A 17,294-nucleotide genomic window follows, 5' to 3' on the forward strand; every position below is an offset into this window, starting at 1 on the left:
TGAACAAAGATAGAGGTACATATTTGACTACATGCATAGCGAAGAGACGTAAAGGTTCATCAATACAGCAACCAAGCTCAGGCAATCGTCTATTCTAACCGTGCCCGAAAACCAATTGCAAAGACTGAGTCTAAAGGTAGGTCTACTGATCTATCTCAGTCTGGATGACTTCTACTCAGCCCCGAACAGCGAAACCCTCCAAACCACCGTCGATCCATTTGTCAACAGCCTCCTCAAATGCCACTGTGCCCAGACTCCATCCCACCGTAGGTCCCTTCTTGTTCTCGGGGTTCTTTGGCTTGGTCGGGTCTCTGTAATCCGTAAAATATGTGGGAGTGCAAGATGCCACAGTAGCATACCACGGGCTGTATGGCTTCAGACTCTCGGTGTAGCGTTGTTCTGCCTCCTTGCTGACTTCCACCTCAAGCCGGCTAGCATCAGTAGCCTGCTCCACCGCCGTCTTCGCGATGTGCGCAACCGTCTTTGCTGCGATGGTAAGCGGGTATGTAGTGTTCGCCGAGCCCGTGGCGCCCTTGGCTGTGTAGAACAGCAGGTTGGGAAAGTCGTGGGTGGCGACGCCGAAGAAGGTTGCAAAGTCATCGGCCTTCCACTTGTCCGTCAAGCTGCGGCCATCGCGACCTCGGATGGGCATGTCGAGGACCTGGGCAGGGTCTCCATCTACACCAGTCGTGGTTGCAAAGCCAGTAGCCAGCACGAGCACATCGACTTCATACTCTTTGGCCGATTCGCCCTTTCCAACTAAGATACCACCGTCGGTATAACCGGAGATGCCCTGGCCGTCGGTGTCGACAAGCGTGACGTTGGGGCGGTTGAAGGATTTGAGGTAGTCTTGGTGGAAAGTCGGACGCTTACACCAGCCAGGGTACCAGGCCTTGAGCTTCTCAGCTACCTCCGGATCGTCCACCTCGTGGTCGACGTGCTTCCGAAGATCAGTTGCAATTCCTGCATCTAGCTCCATCATCCGCTTCAGATGCTCAGGGACCTTGGCGGGCGTGATATCCTTCGCTCGGGGGCTGCCAATAAGTCCAGAGAATTGGCGCGCACGACTCCAGCCATCCTTGAGTAGATCATCCTCAGGAACCGCCTCGGGGTGATCGTTGAGGTACTTGTTTAAGTTTCTCACCCTCTTAGACTGCCAGCCCGGCTCTCCAGCAACCTTTGCCCAGCTCTCAGGAGTTGTCTCGACCTGTTCCCTGGGGCCACAGTAGGACGGGGTGCGCTGGAAGACGTAGAGTTGCTTTGCCCACTTGGCTAGTTCGGGGACCACCTGGACTGCCGTGGCACCGGTGCCGATGATGCCGACCCTCTTGTCTTGCAAGTTTACCAAGTCGGGCTTGGACTGGGATCCGCCGGTGTATGCATAATTCCAACGAGCCGTGTGGAAGATTTCGCGATTCTTCATGAACCCCTCGAGGCCGGGAGCGTCAGGCGCGCTTGGGGAATAGAAGAGACCGCCAGCAGGCATAAGGAATTGAACACGAACGACAAAGTCGCCGCTCAGATCCTGGTGGTTCGGTCCCAAGTCGCGGCTCAGCTTGACATTCCATCGCTTCTGAGTTTCATCCCAGTCTGCACTTTTTGCTTTGGTGCAGAACATGCCCTGGATGCCGAACTTCTCGGCGATGCCCTCAACATTTTGGCGAATCTCTTCGCCCTTGGAGTAGCGGTGCTTGGGCACGAATCCTGTCTCCTCGAGGAGCGGCAGGTAACAGTACCCCTCAACATCGCAGGTCAACCCCGGGTAACGATTCCAGTACCATGTGCCTCCGAAACCGCCGGCCCCATCCACGATGACGATTTCAGACGCCTTGAAGCCGGCAGCGATCAGATGATAGGCGAACAAGATGCCGTTATGACCTGCGCCGAGGATTAGAAAGCGAATCTCAGACCCGTCTTGCAATGGCGGGGTTTGCTTTGCGAGGTTGTCGTAATCGGCCCACGGGTCTTGGTCGAGGTCGTTCATGAGGGCGCTGCTTCTGAATTTGAGGCGACCTCCTCCTCCGGCCGAGATGGCGTTGAATCTTTTCTCGCGCTCGGCTTCATACTTGCTCGCAATCGCGTCGATAGCAGCCATCTTGACAGATTTTCGTGGGTTCCGGTAAAGAGGGAATTTTATAGCGGTTGAGGATGCTGAATGAATGGCTTATGTATTGAAGTAATCGATAATGAACCAGACTTCAATTTTTCAACATGCAACTGAGCTCGCAATGTTTTATATGTGCTTTCCATCGTCAGTTTGATTACTCTAAGGAAGCCCCGGGACTTTGACATGAAGGCGAAACCTTCCCGACATGGACTTTGAACACGGTTCATGATCACCACTTTCAAGGGCTCTCGACTTCCACGTCAACGGAACAGACCTGAGCCACTTACCTCGCGCAAACTGACGGAATTGCTTGGAAACCCCGAAGTTTTATGGAGCGGTTCGTCGTCGTCGGGGTTTCGTTTGCTGGCCTGCCAATCAAGCATGATGAAATGCCGAGAGGGGTACCCACTTCCGAATAACACGATACCATCTGTGCACGATGATTTCCTTTGAACATCGGCTTTCGCATTCGGTTCTTAATGTCGTGATTCGTGAGTTGAGTAATCAATTGATTACTCTACAGAAGTTGAAGGCTTCTGAGGTATAAGAAAGATTCTCAATCCTTCTCAGTCACTTCGTCGTCTCAATTGTTTGCATTCTCTCAGGATGAGTGGTCCCTCGGACAGTGTTTCTAGCGTGGCATCCTCACCCTGGGCCACCACTCCCTCAACCTACACAGACCATGTCGGAACGAGAGCAAATTATACCTAGAATTCAAATCAGACTTTTGCCATCGAACTTCGTCCCACTTGGGGCTTCAATTGAGTGGTTTTCGCGAGAGACCATAGACAGATAATGTCAAGAATTGATCCCGGCGCTCGCGGGCTTTATCCGGACTGGAGCGGCGCCGTTGTCCTATCACAATGTCCATGCCGCCGCACGTGTTATTGATACTAGGACCGGTCCCGCACGCCCGCGATCCTTCCGGTTTGACCGGACGTTACTGTATAAATACCATCGGTTAATTTCTTGACATTGGTAATTTCTAAAGGAAAAGCTCCCCTGTTGTCATGTTTTCCCCAGGTCCACGGGTGCCCAAGACTCAAAATGTCGTCTTTCTCCAAAGTTGCTGCAGTTTTGTGTACTTTGACTTTTCAGTTGCCCGAAGTATTCGCGGCTCGTCAACCTTACGATGTGAGGAAGATTATCGACGCTTTTCGTCACCCGCACGATGACCTCACCATCCTCTGCGCTCATAGAGGCTTGAAGTGAGATTCACCGCAGAGAAACCGATAAAATGACGTACTAATACTCTCCAGATGGAACGGGACTACCGAAAACTCTCGGGATGCTTATTTCCGAGCCACCGAAGCCGGGTTGGAATGCATTGAGACGGATATTCACCTCTCACTAGATGGCCACCTGCCCATGATCCACGATGGCGGGCTTGGCCGTACAACAGACGTTGGTGAGCAGACGGGACAGCCAGCATACAACCCATTCACTGGTCAGGGGTATAACCCGCTTGTCAGCGAGCACAACTTCACGGGCTTCATCGCGAACCTTCACCTCCGAGACGAGCAGGGTAGAGTCCACGTGGAGACAGTTCCTACGCTGCCTGAGATGGTTCACAGCATCTACGAAACTGGAGCCAACGTCGTGCTGCAGCTTGACTTCAAGGAGCAAGCTGCAGTTGAGCCGGCGTATTGGGCTTTGAAGAATCTCACAAATCGCGCTGGGGTACCTGCGAACGAGTGGTGCATCTACAAGTTGCAAGCAAAGTGGTGGAAGAACCCTGCGGAGTTTGAGGCATTGGAATGGGTTCAGGATGCGTTTGCTTCTGGCACTCAGCTTGCTTACATCCCCGTCTACAACCCTGAAGATGAAGCCTCATGGGATACTCTTACCTCACTAAAGGAGTTTGCCTCAACGAACTACACGATTAGCGCCGAGATTGAGGTGTATTCGACCGGTGCTCCTTTGCAGCCCCTCCAGGACTATATTGTTCATAATGGAACGGAACAAGACACCTTCAGAACATCTGGAATTTTGTGAGTCTCGTACTTTACACATATAGATGGACCCTAATGAACTAACGGAGCTCCAGTTACGCCGCTGGAGACCTGGTTGATTTCATCACCTCAGACCTTACGCGGTTCGACACAGCGAATTATACTATCCCAGACGATATTCACACCAACAACTCGGTGTTTGTCTTCCAGGAGAACAAGGCCCCAGCACTTCTCGACTCACTTGTGGGAATTAAGTCGCTCGATGGACATGACTACCGATCCGACTTTGACTGGATTTTCAAACAAGGCTTCCAGTGGGTCATTACTGACATTGCCGATGTCTGGGATGCCGAACTGCGCGCTCAGGGAAAGCGCAACACAAGTTACTTATTGAATGGCAGTGAAAATGATAGGGCGAATGGTTGGTATCGTCGAAGACACACTCGCGAGTTCTCTAGGATCTAAGAATGATGGATTTACGAGAAATGGTGGAGGGTTCTGAAGACTTCCCTAATAGGAGACTGGTCTAGTTTTTGCATTCGTTTGGTTGCCTCTTAGTGTCATGGAGGGCACTTGTGGCCATTGGCTGCATGTAAAGATAAGTATTCTTTAATGGTCTTGTTTTTTAACAAAATTGATGTCAATGTGGTAGGGGCTCTTTTAAACTACTGTTGTCAAACAGATCTCTCATATTCAAAGCCTTATCAGGGGAGGTCACAGCTTTCAAGCATTGCAGTTGGAGTAGTTAGGCAGACCTTCTGCTATAGTTAGCAATATCGCGCTGTAATTGGCTTCCTAGCCGAATTGCCCCACTGTTTCAAACAAATACAGTGTCAACAACGAGATCCCGCAGTTGCCGACGGGATCATCTGACGCGCTCCCTTCCTGTCACTGAGTGCAGATGAACCAGCCATACAACCTCAAGTATGCCCAACTTCCGACGAAAATCGTGTCATCAATGCAGATCTTCGAAATTAGCTTGTGATCGGAAGCAGCCACGGTGCTCCCGGTGCGAGCGCCGAAGCTGGCCATGTCGCTACTCCCCCGTGTCGAAGACTCCACGGCCTCAAGCCGATAAGCCCCAGCAAGGCCAGGAACCTTTCTTACACACGCCTGGACATGTCTCTGAAGAGACTGCATCGGATGATCCGATTGTCGCGCCGACAAGCACATTCAATCCAGCGGAACTCAGCCGCCCACAAGTAGCCAGCGTGTTTGAGAACGTCGCCGCTACCGATGATATCCAAGATTTCGGGTGGACAGCTGAGTTGAATGATAACACTCCTTGGACTGGTGATGCCTTCTCCAACTACACGAACATTCCCTCGGCAGCACCAAACATCAATATCAATCCAGATCTTGTGACCGATCTCATCGCCGACATCAACACCGAAATATCCAGGCGGGCAAATTTTGAGCCCTCCATGCTTGTGGACAATAGCCTTCTGCTCCGACCGCGAAAATGGCGAAGCATAGAGTCTTCTATGACATCCAGAATGATGCGAGGAGATATTCTAACATATCCCGAAATGCTGATCAACGGCCTCAATCTGCCACCCTTCATCAGTCCGCCATGCTGCGGCGACGAACGACAGTGCCAAGAGTCCGGGTCTCACCAATGCCTCCCGCAACCTTTGGTAGCATGCGCAAGCATCATTCGAATGTGGCAAGCAAACAGCCCCGACAACAAGGCATTCATATGGAGGACCATCTACATGGAGCAACAGAAGCTCCTTCACGAAGTAAGTTGCCTTTAGCGTTCTTGCAATGACTATTAGCATCTGCATACTTGTCACTAGTCGCTAATTCCGGTGCCTTTGAAGCATGAGTCTTACGAAAAGGAGACTCTGATAGCTGCTGTCCAGGCTGCTGTTTTATACACCATACTTCACATTGAAGAAGTCGCGTCGATTCCAAAACATTATGTTAGATCTCTTCTCATCACCGTAGGTGTAAGTCTCTCTCTTCAACTGATCGTCACTCATGTTGTCACTAACGCTTAAGATGAACGCGCAGACCATGACGTTCTCGATGATGAACGTCCGAGATATGGATTATTGTCACCAAACCGACGAGGTTCCTAGTCGGCATGAATGGATATGCAACCAAAGCATGTGGAGGTGAGAAGCCCCTTGCATTCGGACTTGTTGTTTCCCACTAACAGACACGTTCTGTCAGAGTGACATCCTTCTGCTATGCACTGAACGAACTTCTCCACATCGCAAAAATTCCTTCTTCTGGCAATGGTGGCGGGCCATGCCGAAGAGTACACCTTCCCAGCACCCGCAGCCTTTGGACGGCCAAGTCAAATCTTGAGTGGCAGCGCCAATACGCGAAGCAGCTTTCTAAACGACAACTCCGAGACTGTTACAGGATTGCGCACCTTCGGGAGTATTCCAAATATCCAGGAGACTCCTCGGCAGGAAGGAGCTGGGCGACTGACCTTGATGATTGGTGCCTGGATCACGATGAGTTGGGCACGCTTATCTGGATGGCCACAAAGCTAGACCCCGTGTAAGGGTCTCACTTCCACTCTTCAAATGACATTTTGAGACATATACTGTCTTGACAACGCAGTTGAAAGTGACTATGGTGAACAGGCGGAAGATTCATGTTTGCGGCACGGTAATGTGAATGGCGCGGAGACAAACATTCCTAATCCAGTAAGTCCGGAGTCCAGGCTGGCATTCGGAGCTTGGTCCGGGCATAAGGACGGCAACGACGTCATAGAACAAGCGTCTCTAAACGGCTCTAGCAAAGGGAAAGCAAAATAATATCAAACTCATTGATTGGTCAAGTCGGCCTTTTCGCACTTCAATGTTCCGACGCACGTAGAGTGGCTGACGTTCCTGGCCTACGTAAGAGGGCTTTTGATTCGTTCCCAAAGTCCATGATTACCGCTTGATGCTAAGCCAGGAACGCGCGGAGTTAAGCTTAATCGTTGGTCCGAAGCCGTTATGTATTACGATCGGGACGACGGTTTTAGGTTTTACGGTGCCTCCTCTCCATGGCAAGCAAAACGAAGCATAAATACAGATGAATCTTGTTCAAAGTCCCTATATCATTCCAAGCATTTCAATCAAGCCTCCACCACGAGTAACACCACCTCTCGAATAAACCTAAAAACAAACCAATTCAGCGAAACCATGACGCCGAAGAAAATCATCCTGATCACCGGTTCGTAGCACCGCAATTCTCTGGCTTGCAGACTAAGAAGTCATGCACTTTTCTGGACCATATGTTGACAGTCACACAGGTGCTAATCAAGGCATTGGCTTCGAAAGCGCTGCAACAATTGCCGCCGCTTCAGCCGACTATCATGTCATCATTGGCTCCAGAAACCCGGAACGGGGTGCTAAGGCTCTCGAGGAACTCCAGGCCAAAAACCCCGTCGGCACTCTCAGCTTGCTCGTCCTCGACATCACTTCAGATGAATCCATCAAAGCAGCATCCGAGAAGATCGCCGCAAAATTTGGCGTGCTAGACGTCCTCATCAACAACGCCGGCATGATCATCACAAATCCCAAAGACCGGCGTTCCGAGCTTGTTGAGACATTTAATACCAACGCAGCGTCTCCGCTCGTCCTCACAGAGGCTCTGATACCTCTCTTGAAGAAATCGAACGATGCTCGCATAATCAATGTGTCGACCAGTCTATCTTCGCTGGCGGAACGGACAGACCCTACCTCTGAGTACTATATGGTCAGAAGCGAAGCGTACCGCATCTCCAAGGCGGCTTTGAACATGGCTACGGCTCACATCATGTTTGACAACAGAAGCTGGGGTGCGAAGGTGTGGGCGTATTGCCCGGGGTATGTAGTCACGAACCTGACTGGCGAAGAGGACCGCCAGACCAGACTTGACCAGGGCGCCGACGACCCGAACACCAGCGCCCAGGGGCTGCTTGAGATTGTCGAAGGAAAAAGAGACGGTGAGGTCGGCAAGTTCATAGGCAGAAACGGGTTACAGATTGAATGGTAGATACTTTGTGGGAATAAACACTTATTTTACTGTACAGAAAGCCACACTTCTCATCATCTCATCGCTGTACTGAGATTTCTGTCGTTCGCATGATTCCTGTATTACTCTTATCCTCTCTCAGAATCATCTCTTCACTCCCAGATCCAGAGCCCCTCCCACCGTGCTTCTCGTAGACAGTGTCGTGACTGTTACCGACGGCAGCTTTGTGAGCATCCGGGGATCCAGCAAAAGGGCGGTCCTGCAACTCATACTCCGCTTGACTGTTTTGTTCTCTGTATCCGCGTCGCCGCATTGATGAATTGGTTCCTGTCGGTCGCCGGTTCTCGTACAGTTCTCCATGGTAACGGTCGCTTGATGAGATTTTGAGAGCATGGCCAACAAGAGGCTTCAGGGATGGTGCACACGCAGCGATGATGCCAAGGCTGAGTTGGAGACTGTGCAAGTCAGCACTACGTATCTACCTGGATATGTTTCAGAGACACGGCAATACTTACAACTCCCAGAATTGAATGCTCTGGTAGCTTTGGCACAGTCAATAAGGGTTGTTCTTTCCAGCGCGACTTGGATCACTTACAAGGTCTTGTCTTGGTCCTTCCCGTAGGCGATCTGGTAGATTGACTTGATAACTCCCATGGCAACAGTACTACTTAGTGTCAGCGTACTTGATAAGATTCCGTCATTTGGTACGAAACCATCGTCTTACAAGTATCCAAGACTCAGCACAACCACTAAATAGATTCTTGTCCGACGTTTCATCTGCAGAGTCCAGATGATAGTAACCGGTAGCGTTGCGAAGCAGACGTCTGTGAAAATATTGAAAGCAGTATTGATAAGCCCAAACTTGATGAAGAGCGTGATTGGGTAGCACTTTGGTTGAATGACTTTGTTCCAGTACCCCTCAAGAGGCTGACAATAGAAGAAGAAAGTCATCCATGCCATGATGCTGTAGGCTGAGACAAATACTATGGATTTTGGTCAGGCACTAGGTTGGAATCTAGATCTGAGCTGGCAACATACCAATCAATGCCCACAAGGAGCGAGAGTACCAAACGCTGCGACTCAGTCGAAGTAGCGAGAGACCAATCGAGACTTTTAGGAGAGCCAGACCCGCAATCGAGGAGATGATAGATTGAAAGAAGCTCGATTTCCTCATGATGAGCATGTCTTCCGCGGCAATAGTCATGGTGTGTTTCCCGAGACCATGGAAGGATTGTACCGAAAAGATCGTCATGCCTGCAACGGCACACAGCTATTCTCAGGTCAATCAGACTGCCTATTATTGACAGTCAACCGAATCATGTCAGACTCACCACAGAAGCTACAACGACATAGTCATCTCTCCCCATGAGTTTGACAACGAACATCCGGGTATACACTCGAAAGGCGACAAAAAGGAGAGCAAGCGCATGAAATCCCCCAGTGACGCCCAGGATCATGGCCGTATTGCTCTCCGCGGCCCACTCAGGGTCGATCGGCTTCGGCGGCGTGGCCGGTGGTGGATTCGAGGACATGATGGCCAAGGAAGTAGCGCATATGCGCCAATCAATCTAGTAGTAAATGCACATGCAAAAACAAAATTCAAGACCAATGACTAGCGGAAAGCATGACACGAGGTGATGAGCTGGTTATATGTTCACTTCCTGACTGCGATCGTTTATTCTGTGACCAACGAGAGAAATCACAACTGTGCAGACAACGTTGCAGAACAACTCTATTAGCCTGTTGCTAACCGAGTGGTGCGGGAGGCTGCTACCGATCTGGCCGCAGGATTTGTGCTGCAGGGAGCTTTATGCGATCACATACATCCCGTCCCTGGTTTCCGTAGACAACGGAATTTTCGAATTCTGGTTGCAGAGACCGTTTCACAGTCCACCTTCTTCGACGGAAAGAAGTCTCATAGGAACGGTTCACCGATGTGGCCAGGGGCAGCATCATGCTTCCTGCAGGCGACTGCATTGAGAAAATGATTCCCGGTGGGATGGAAATATTTAAGCCAATCAACAGACCTGCGGCGTGATTCAAGAGGGTGTGCTGCGCGCCACAGTATTCTCGGAGCTTTCGCCTCCTGTATGGGGGTTGATTTGGTGTGTGTCGGTCATTTTCCACGTCGGAGCACTGATGAGGCACGGGTGAAGTTTGACGACATCAAAGCAGTTCGCGTATACTTCCAGACTTATTTCTTCAGGTGATCTATCAAAGATTCTCTCAAAAATATTGAACAGTCTTTTCGTTACTCAAGTAGACAATTCGGTAGCGGGTATTCCCAGAAGTCTCGGTATTACCAATGCGGATTTGTACTGAGCGCAGTGATGCTATCGACCACAACACGACACCATTTCAAAACTTGGAAAGCCATGGATACAAATCACTTCACTTACCAAGAGAGTCTAATTTCTTCATTTCGTCTGTCAACTTTTCCTCCTTGGCTGCAGTATCCCATCGGTCACTCAATGACGAACTGAGAATGGTGACCGAGACTAATCCATGTTAGCCAAGTATAGCTTCTTGCGCGTTGAGATCCGAGCCTGTCGTAATGAACGTTCTAGACAATGGGCTTTCGGACTTTCGGCCCCCTAATAGCACGATTTGCCATCGCCAGCCACACATGACAACCATGATGAGGAGGTTTGACTTGGCAAGTAGGCAAAGAAGCATACAAGGGCCATGGGCTCCACCATATCGTCCATATTAGGCAAGTCAAGCCAAATTGTGGTGATCCTTTCCCGTACCCTTACGTGTCTGCAAAACGTTTATGCTTGTAATTATCGTGTGGATAGTAGGCATTTAGCCAGGGTTACAGCGACGACGTCTTGGAAGCCAGGGGTAAACCAGAGAAAAAGCAAAAACATTCGTCGACGTTCTTCATTGCCCAGAGGCCGTAGCCGCAGCCACTCGACCCTGGCATATTCTCTGCAGAGACCCATGCCGTGGTGGTGTGATGCGGGCCGACGTAGGGCATGTTCCCCGTCCCCTCCACTGATGCTAGCAGACGTTGGGTGACCGCTGGTGGAGCTCCTGCATGGCTTGGCGGGATGGAACCAACACAATGTCACATTTCAAACGAGATGGACGCCGACTTTGTCATTCTCGCTTCCCCTCCTTCAAATTTCCGTCGGGTTGGCGTTCCCCGAAGAGGCTCGACGAGCTGGCTAGCAATGTGCTGTGCCGTAGCGAGCGGCGAGCGGCGGAGGAAACCACGCGGCCTGCGGCACACAATCCTTTTACGCCCCCAAGTGACACACATCAAAAGCGTGCAGCGTCCACGGCAATCTTGCCCACAGCGCAGAAGTTGGCTCGGTACTTGCTTGGTAAGGTTAATTGTCGTGAGCAAGTTTGTGGAGGTTGTTTGCTTGTCAAGAAATTCTTTAGTTTATACTCATACATAAGGTTGCGGATACTCCTGATGTAGGGCTGAAAGATAGACGTCTATCACTCATGGTCTGCCAGTGTCTCCTCAAAAATCATCTGTCCAAGCGTCCTGGGAATGCCTGCTTCTCGCAGACGTCCATCCCATTCACTGAATGGTCATTCGATCGGATCTTGTCCTCACAGTCTCCACCAGCCGGCCGCGCGGGCTCTTGACCATGGTTCAAGGATCTTAGCCAGGACGATTTTCTCGTCTGGGATGTCACCACCGAGGAGCCGAGAGGCTCGAGCCTCCCCCCTCATATGAGATCTACTGACCTCTCCCACATGCAGATTGTTGACCAACAACTGAGTAACTACCCGGAGCTTAGCAAAGGTGGCAATGGATTCGCTCGCCAAGCTAAGCTATTGCCAGCAATATTGAAATTAATTCGGCAGTGATGAAGCGGCACTTTCTTGTTACGTCCTCACATTGTATATAGAGGTCCTTCCGAAGTGCCCCATTGCCACGTTTTTGCGTTCCTTTTTCTCACCCTCCCTCCTCACGCCCGCCTCCCTCTGCAGATCTTTTCCCGTCTTTTCCTGACGCTGCCATGTTTTTGGTGCATACAGAGGCCCCTTTCATCTAAGTTCTAGTAACTCCTCTCAAAGACACACCATGCACGCCGTCAAGCTCCTCGCTGCACTCGGCTTCTCGGCCTTGGCTTCCGGCGCGCCCCTTGACACGCCTCTCCAGGCTCGTGACGCTGGGGATGTCCTCGCGGAGCTGCAGGCTCAGGCTATGGAAAACCTGAAGACAGCCGAGGCCAACGGGACTCTATCTAAGCGTGGAAGCTGCAACCTGACGAATGCTCAAGTGCGCAGAGACTGGTGAGTTTCCGCCCAAGACGGTCCACTTTGCGACTGTATATGTGAGCTTACAAGTGACCTTGGATTAACAGGGCCGCTTTCTCCGCACAAGAGCGTAAGGAGTACATCAGTGCGGTTCAGTGCATGTTGACTTCGCCGTCGAAGTCGGACCCTTCTTTCGCCCCAGGCGCCCGCAACAGATATGACGACTTTGTTGCCGTTCATATTAACCAGACTCGCACCATCCATGGCACTGTATGTTTGCTAGTCAGATCCGATCAGATCCAGCAACTAATGTGACAATTTCAGGGCAACTTCTTGACCTGGCACAGGTACTTTACGTGGGCTTACGAGAACGCCTTGAGAACTGAATGTGGTTACAAGGGCGCGCAACCTGTAAGTCTCTAGAGGCTGGAAGATGGTTTTCTCCGCTAACAAGAAAATGTAGTACTGGAACTGGTTTGCCAATACCGATGACCCTCGCAAGTCTCCAGTATATGATGGAAGCGATACCAGCTTGAGCGGAGATGGCGAATACGTCCCTCATAACGGCAGCGTCAGCCGTGCCCCCAACGGAAACATCGAGGTCCCCTCCGGAAATGGAGGCGGTTGTGTCATGAGTGGCCCGCTCGTCAAGTAAGACCTCACTTCTCCATCACTCAGCGTCAGACAAGGAGCAAATACTGACAATGCGATAGCATGACCGTCCATCTTGGTCCTGTCTCCCCAGGCATGGATGGCCTCGAAGTCAACCCTAATGGCCCCATGGAGTACAACCCCCGCTGTCTTCGCCGCGATCTTAGCGCCTATTCCGCCTCCACATGGATGACGACAGACAATCTTGTCAACGTGACTATGGGCCAGGCCTCCAAGAACATCTCGACGTTCCAGAACGAGTTGCAGGGCCGCTTCGGTGATGGTTTCCTTGGAATGCATGCCGCTGGTCACTTCGTTGCGAACGGAGATGCTAGCGACCTCTACTCCTCACCCACCGATCCCACGTTTTTCCTTCATCATGCTATGGTTGACCGTGTCTACTGGCTTTGGCAAGCGATGCACTTGTGGGAGGCTTTTGAGATCGCCGGCACCATCACCATTCAGAACCTGCCCCCTAGCCGTGATGCTACCAAGGATGACCTAGTCCTCATGGGTGTCCTTGCCGAGGATCGTCCTATCAAGGACCTTCTGAATACTATTGATGGCACCCCGTTCTGCTATATCTATGCATAAGGTCGGCATCACTGCCACTTGAGGGTCTGGACAGTAAAATAATCGCATATTTCACCACATAAAATAATATCATTCCAATGTAATACAGAGCAGAAAACTATTCCAAATGCAGTGACGCATGCTTAGCTTGTTGACGCCTGTAATCTTAGTCCCTAGCAAGTTCCCATAACCAGTCTTTTGGAATGCCTGTCCATCCAGCCAGTCTCGTGTGTTGATTACCCCGTTCAGTCATCATTATCAATCACGTGTTCATGCAGTCCTATCTGGGTCATCATGTCCACTCAGATGCGGGGAGCACTCGCAACTCCGATTGTCAGATTGACCACAATACCTTCAACAATGGAGTCAAATTCGATCTACAAAGCACTTGACCCGGAAGACAAGCAGATCCGACTAATCAAAGTCGACTCGGGCCTTGAAACAGCGCAGATTACAGTCACTCTCGAAATCGCGAGTCTTAAGGACGAGCCGTCGTTTGCGGCGCTATCATACGTTTGGGGCGACCCAACTATCACTGAAGAGATCTTAGCCAACGGCCACACGAGCCACGTCACGAACAATCTGCGACAGTACAAGCTCTCGCACAAACGCTGTTCCGCGAAACGGAAGGAGAAATGGACATTCAGCCACTTTTGGCCCGCGTAAGAAGATACGACGATGGCGTTCCACCTAAAGGCACGCTCTTGGAACAAGACGATTGATGGACCACAAACTCAAAGCAACTTGGCTCGTTACTGCAAAGTAGCTTCCCTACTCTGCGAGAGCACCTAGAGCGCATTGCTTTCCGGCTGCCAGCAGGAAAGACAGAAGTTAGCGGTGCGTCAGGGATGGAAGAATTGCTGAAGGACTTTGCAGGAAATTGGTGGCCACTTCTAGAGACGCATCTGAAAGTATTCCAAGAGACAATGTTGTTCGAAACGGGTGATGGATATCTTGGGCTTGGGCCTGGGGAGCTGGATCTGGGTGATTTGATTTGCGTTCTTGATGGATGCCTATCACCCATGGTGCTGAGGAAAGCCGGAAAAGTCAGCAATGACCTCATCTATTGCATAGTCGGCACTTGCACTGTGCCTGGACTTATGCAAGGGGAAATCAAAGGTCTTTTGGAGGCGGGGGTGACAACAGTTGCCATGTTTGACTTGTGTTGATGATATCTATAGTGGGCATGATGTAGTCTTTTGAGCGCTTGGATAGAGACCGCCTAATTTTCCTGTGCCTACGCGGCTATATTTCCTGTGCACTTGAACACTCCTATCGAACATAATAGTAGTGGTAGCGATGATAAGAACGAGGATAACTAAAACGATAACAACGAAGAGGATCGAAGTGACGACAACAATAAATGCAACAATGACGACGACGACGGTAATGTGATTAGAGTATAGCCACAGGCAAAGTAGTCGCTCTAGTACAGGAAAAATAGGCGATCTCCTTGGATAAACTTAGTCCAGCACGGCTGAGTACATTTCGTAAAAATACACACAGTTTTATAAATGGAATGAAACACTCAATTAGTATAATGTTGAACTGTGATAGTAACTCAGGCTTTGCTCCCCCGGATCTAAGATAGTAATCTCGAGAAAAAGTAGGCACTCATGACCCGGGTATATATAAACTTACATCGGCTCAGCGTCCATGGGGCTCTCATGAACGCTTGAAAATGAGACCATCAGGGCAATGATGATGCTGCGAGAACTATTTATTTGCACCTTCAGTGGCTTCTTCAAAGTTGCTTCAAGTGAAACATAGACATCACGTCCCAATTAGCTCAGGCAAAAGACACGGACCCAAGTTTGTTTCTGGCAGCTGTCAAAGACGCCATGCAGAGGCCGACTCTAGCCTGTAATCAGAGTGCACTGGTGCCGGGCGCTAAGCTAGAATCATGGAACCGCTGACCGGTACATGCTATCCGGCTCAGGACTTCTGTTGGATTCGGATTTCAAAGAGGACGACCAAGTACAATGGCTTGGAAACGAAAGGCGCTTTTCCCAGTGAGATCTATCAGGCTTTAGATCAATTATTTAATGGGTATAAGAGACAGGCAACGTTGAGTATCAACAACGAACCAAGTGAATGCAGCATTGCAAGATTGGGATTCCACTCAGCCTGCAGGCATGATTTTGGTTGGTTGCCAGACCGAACTGATGGTCTTTGCTCGGTAACCATAGTGACTCGAAGGTCCCTGAAGAAAAAGACACTGGGGAATCGCAGTTTGATAGCTGCAAGAGCGGCAACTTGGGCCATGAATCCAGGTCAATCCCAGTTGATGCCGACGCGTCACGCAACCAAGGTGATGAAGATGACCGGCAGGTCTCCAGCAGAAGAGCCGATAAACGAGGCGCAGCAAGATGATGATGAAGTGAGAGGCCTAAGAAAACCTGGAAATCCCCACTTTAGGCTTCACCGTTTCAATCGTGAACTCTTCAGCCATCCATCTAGGCGTGTAGCCAAGCGCCCAGAACACCAAGAGCAGAAGCCCAGCTCACTGCTGACGCCGTCGAAGAGCCACCGCGGTATCGATCGCACCCAATAAACCCCGAGTTGGTACCTGCGCATGACCCCTGCAAGGTGACCTGGTCAGTGGATCGAGCGGTTCGCTGTTCTCTGTTCTGACAATCCACAAATGACTCCGTTGTGGACCCCCTTTTTTCCAAGCTTCCCAGCCTCTTTTTATCCACAGCTTTCGCCGCCGCCGACACGCGCAATTCCCCAGATGACGTTCGACGAAGAATTCCACATGCAGACATGACAGGTTCCATTTGAGCCATCGGAGACATCAATTGTCGACAGCTAGAACCTTGTTCACCTCACCCACCGGCCTTTGAACATGAGCACGCCCTGTCTCACTTCATAATGGGCGGAGTCATACTGAGCCCTTCCGCAATGCCGGCGTCGACCGGGCTGTCTGAGGCTCCCGCGCCGACGCCCGCCGGCGACATCAACTTTGGACGATTATTGCAACGCGATGAAGACACGGCGCAGATTCTCATCACGCAAACCGTCACCCGATCGTGGACTACCTACGTCACCGTCGAAACCCTCCACGGCGGCCTCCCAGCAGAACCGACCGCCCGGTCGTCATCAGGCCTCTCCGGGAAGCAGCTCGGCATCATCCTCGGGTCCGTGCTCGGAGGAGTCTTGATTCTCAGCCTCATCGGCTGCTATTTCCTCTGCAGAAGATGGAAGTACTGGCATAAAGGCCGCATCCCTAGATCGCACACAACATCACCTTACGCCCGGACAAAACCGAAGTTCCGGTTCGGCCTAAGTACTTCTCCCATATTCAACAGCCTTCTTGAGGTTTCACTAACGTCCAGTAGCTTCTTCACGCCTGAATCTGGCATCTGTATTTACTCCTGGTACCCGCCAGAACCCTCGTTCTCGTTCAACCTCGCCGTCTTCCCTTTCTTCGGCTCCTCCCGTGCCTCCGCCCGCGAAGCCACCTCCCGCTTATTCTGGCGGCTTCAAGGGCTGGTTCGGAGGCGGTGCAAAGCCGGATGAGAAGAGAGGTGGAGGAAGCTCCGTCACGAGCAGCAGCGTCTCTTAAAGAAACGGAGATACAGAGGCAGGCCCGCCTGGAAATTGGTCAACTGGGCGGCAGCATAGATTCTCATGGTAAGTTTTGGCTCTGTGGTGCAACAGCATGGCCATCATTCTGACCAACCCCGACGCGAAAACAGAAGCGACAAATGATTTATGTAAACGTATTATGGAGTTTGGGTTAAGATCTCGGTTATAACGAAAAGAATTCTCAAGACGCATCAACTTCATCTGTTTCATCGCATTACATTACCCAGAAAGAGTTCGGA

General features: G+C 50.8%; 6 protein-coding genes across 6 annotated transcripts; 5 read left to right on the forward strand and 1 right to left on the reverse strand.

Annotated features, from left to right (window-relative positions):
- Positions 1 to 175: 175 nt before the first annotated feature.
- On the reverse strand, positions 176 to 2,095 carry COL26b_002003 (uncharacterized protein; the record flags this gene model as incomplete). The annotated part of the gene is made up of 1 exon (XM_053174937.1): positions 176 to 2,095. The coding sequence occupies one exon, from the start codon at positions 2,093 to 2,095 to the stop codon at positions 176 to 178; it is 1,920 nt and encodes a 639-aa protein (XP_053041232.1).
- A 1,059-nt stretch (positions 2,096 to 3,154) lies between these two features.
- Positions 3,155 to 4,524, forward strand: COL26b_002004 (uncharacterized protein; the record flags this gene model as incomplete). Its single annotated transcript, XM_053174938.1, has 3 exons — positions 3,155 to 3,315; positions 3,367 to 4,098; positions 4,155 to 4,524. The coding sequence occupies 3 exons, from the start codon at positions 3,155 to 3,157 to the stop codon at positions 4,522 to 4,524; spliced, it is 1,263 nt and encodes a 420-aa protein (XP_053041233.1).
- Positions 4,525 to 7,205: 2,681 nt separating this feature from the next.
- Positions 7,206 to 8,040, forward strand: COL26b_002005 (uncharacterized protein; the record flags this gene model as incomplete). The annotated part of the gene is made up of 2 exons (XM_053174939.1): positions 7,206 to 7,236; positions 7,316 to 8,040. The coding sequence occupies 2 exons, from the start codon at positions 7,206 to 7,208 to the stop codon at positions 8,038 to 8,040; spliced, it is 756 nt and encodes a 251-aa protein (XP_053041234.1).
- A 4,024-nt stretch (positions 8,041 to 12,064) lies between these two features.
- Positions 12,065 to 13,485, forward strand: COL26b_002006 (uncharacterized protein; the record flags this gene model as incomplete). The annotated part of the gene is made up of 5 exons (XM_053174940.1): positions 12,065 to 12,276; positions 12,348 to 12,510; positions 12,565 to 12,651; positions 12,704 to 12,891; positions 12,954 to 13,485. 5 exons carry the CDS (start codon positions 12,065 to 12,067, stop codon positions 13,483 to 13,485), a joined length of 1,182 nt encoding a protein of 393 aa, XP_053041235.1.
- A 339-nt stretch (positions 13,486 to 13,824) lies between these two features.
- COL26b_002007 (uncharacterized protein) lies at positions 13,825 to 14,130 on the forward strand (the record flags this gene model as incomplete). Its single annotated transcript, XM_053174941.1, has 1 exon — positions 13,825 to 14,130. The coding sequence occupies one exon, from the start codon at positions 13,825 to 13,827 to the stop codon at positions 14,128 to 14,130; it is 306 nt and encodes a 101-aa protein (XP_053041236.1).
- A 2,238-nt stretch (positions 14,131 to 16,368) lies between these two features.
- COL26b_002008 (uncharacterized protein) lies at positions 16,369 to 17,032 on the forward strand (the record flags this gene model as incomplete). Its single annotated transcript, XM_053174942.1, has 2 exons — positions 16,369 to 16,753; positions 16,806 to 17,032. The coding sequence occupies 2 exons, from the start codon at positions 16,369 to 16,371 to the stop codon at positions 17,030 to 17,032; spliced, it is 612 nt and encodes a 203-aa protein (XP_053041237.1).
- Between the last annotated feature and the right edge of the window lie 262 nt (positions 17,033 to 17,294).

The sequence above is a fragment of the Colletotrichum chrysophilum genome (genome assembly GCF_026319265.1).
Source record: "Colletotrichum chrysophilum strain AFK26 chromosome Unknown scaffold_9, whole genome shotgun sequence".
NCBI lineage: Eukaryota > Fungi > Ascomycota > Sordariomycetes > Glomerellales > Glomerellaceae > Colletotrichum > Colletotrichum chrysophilum.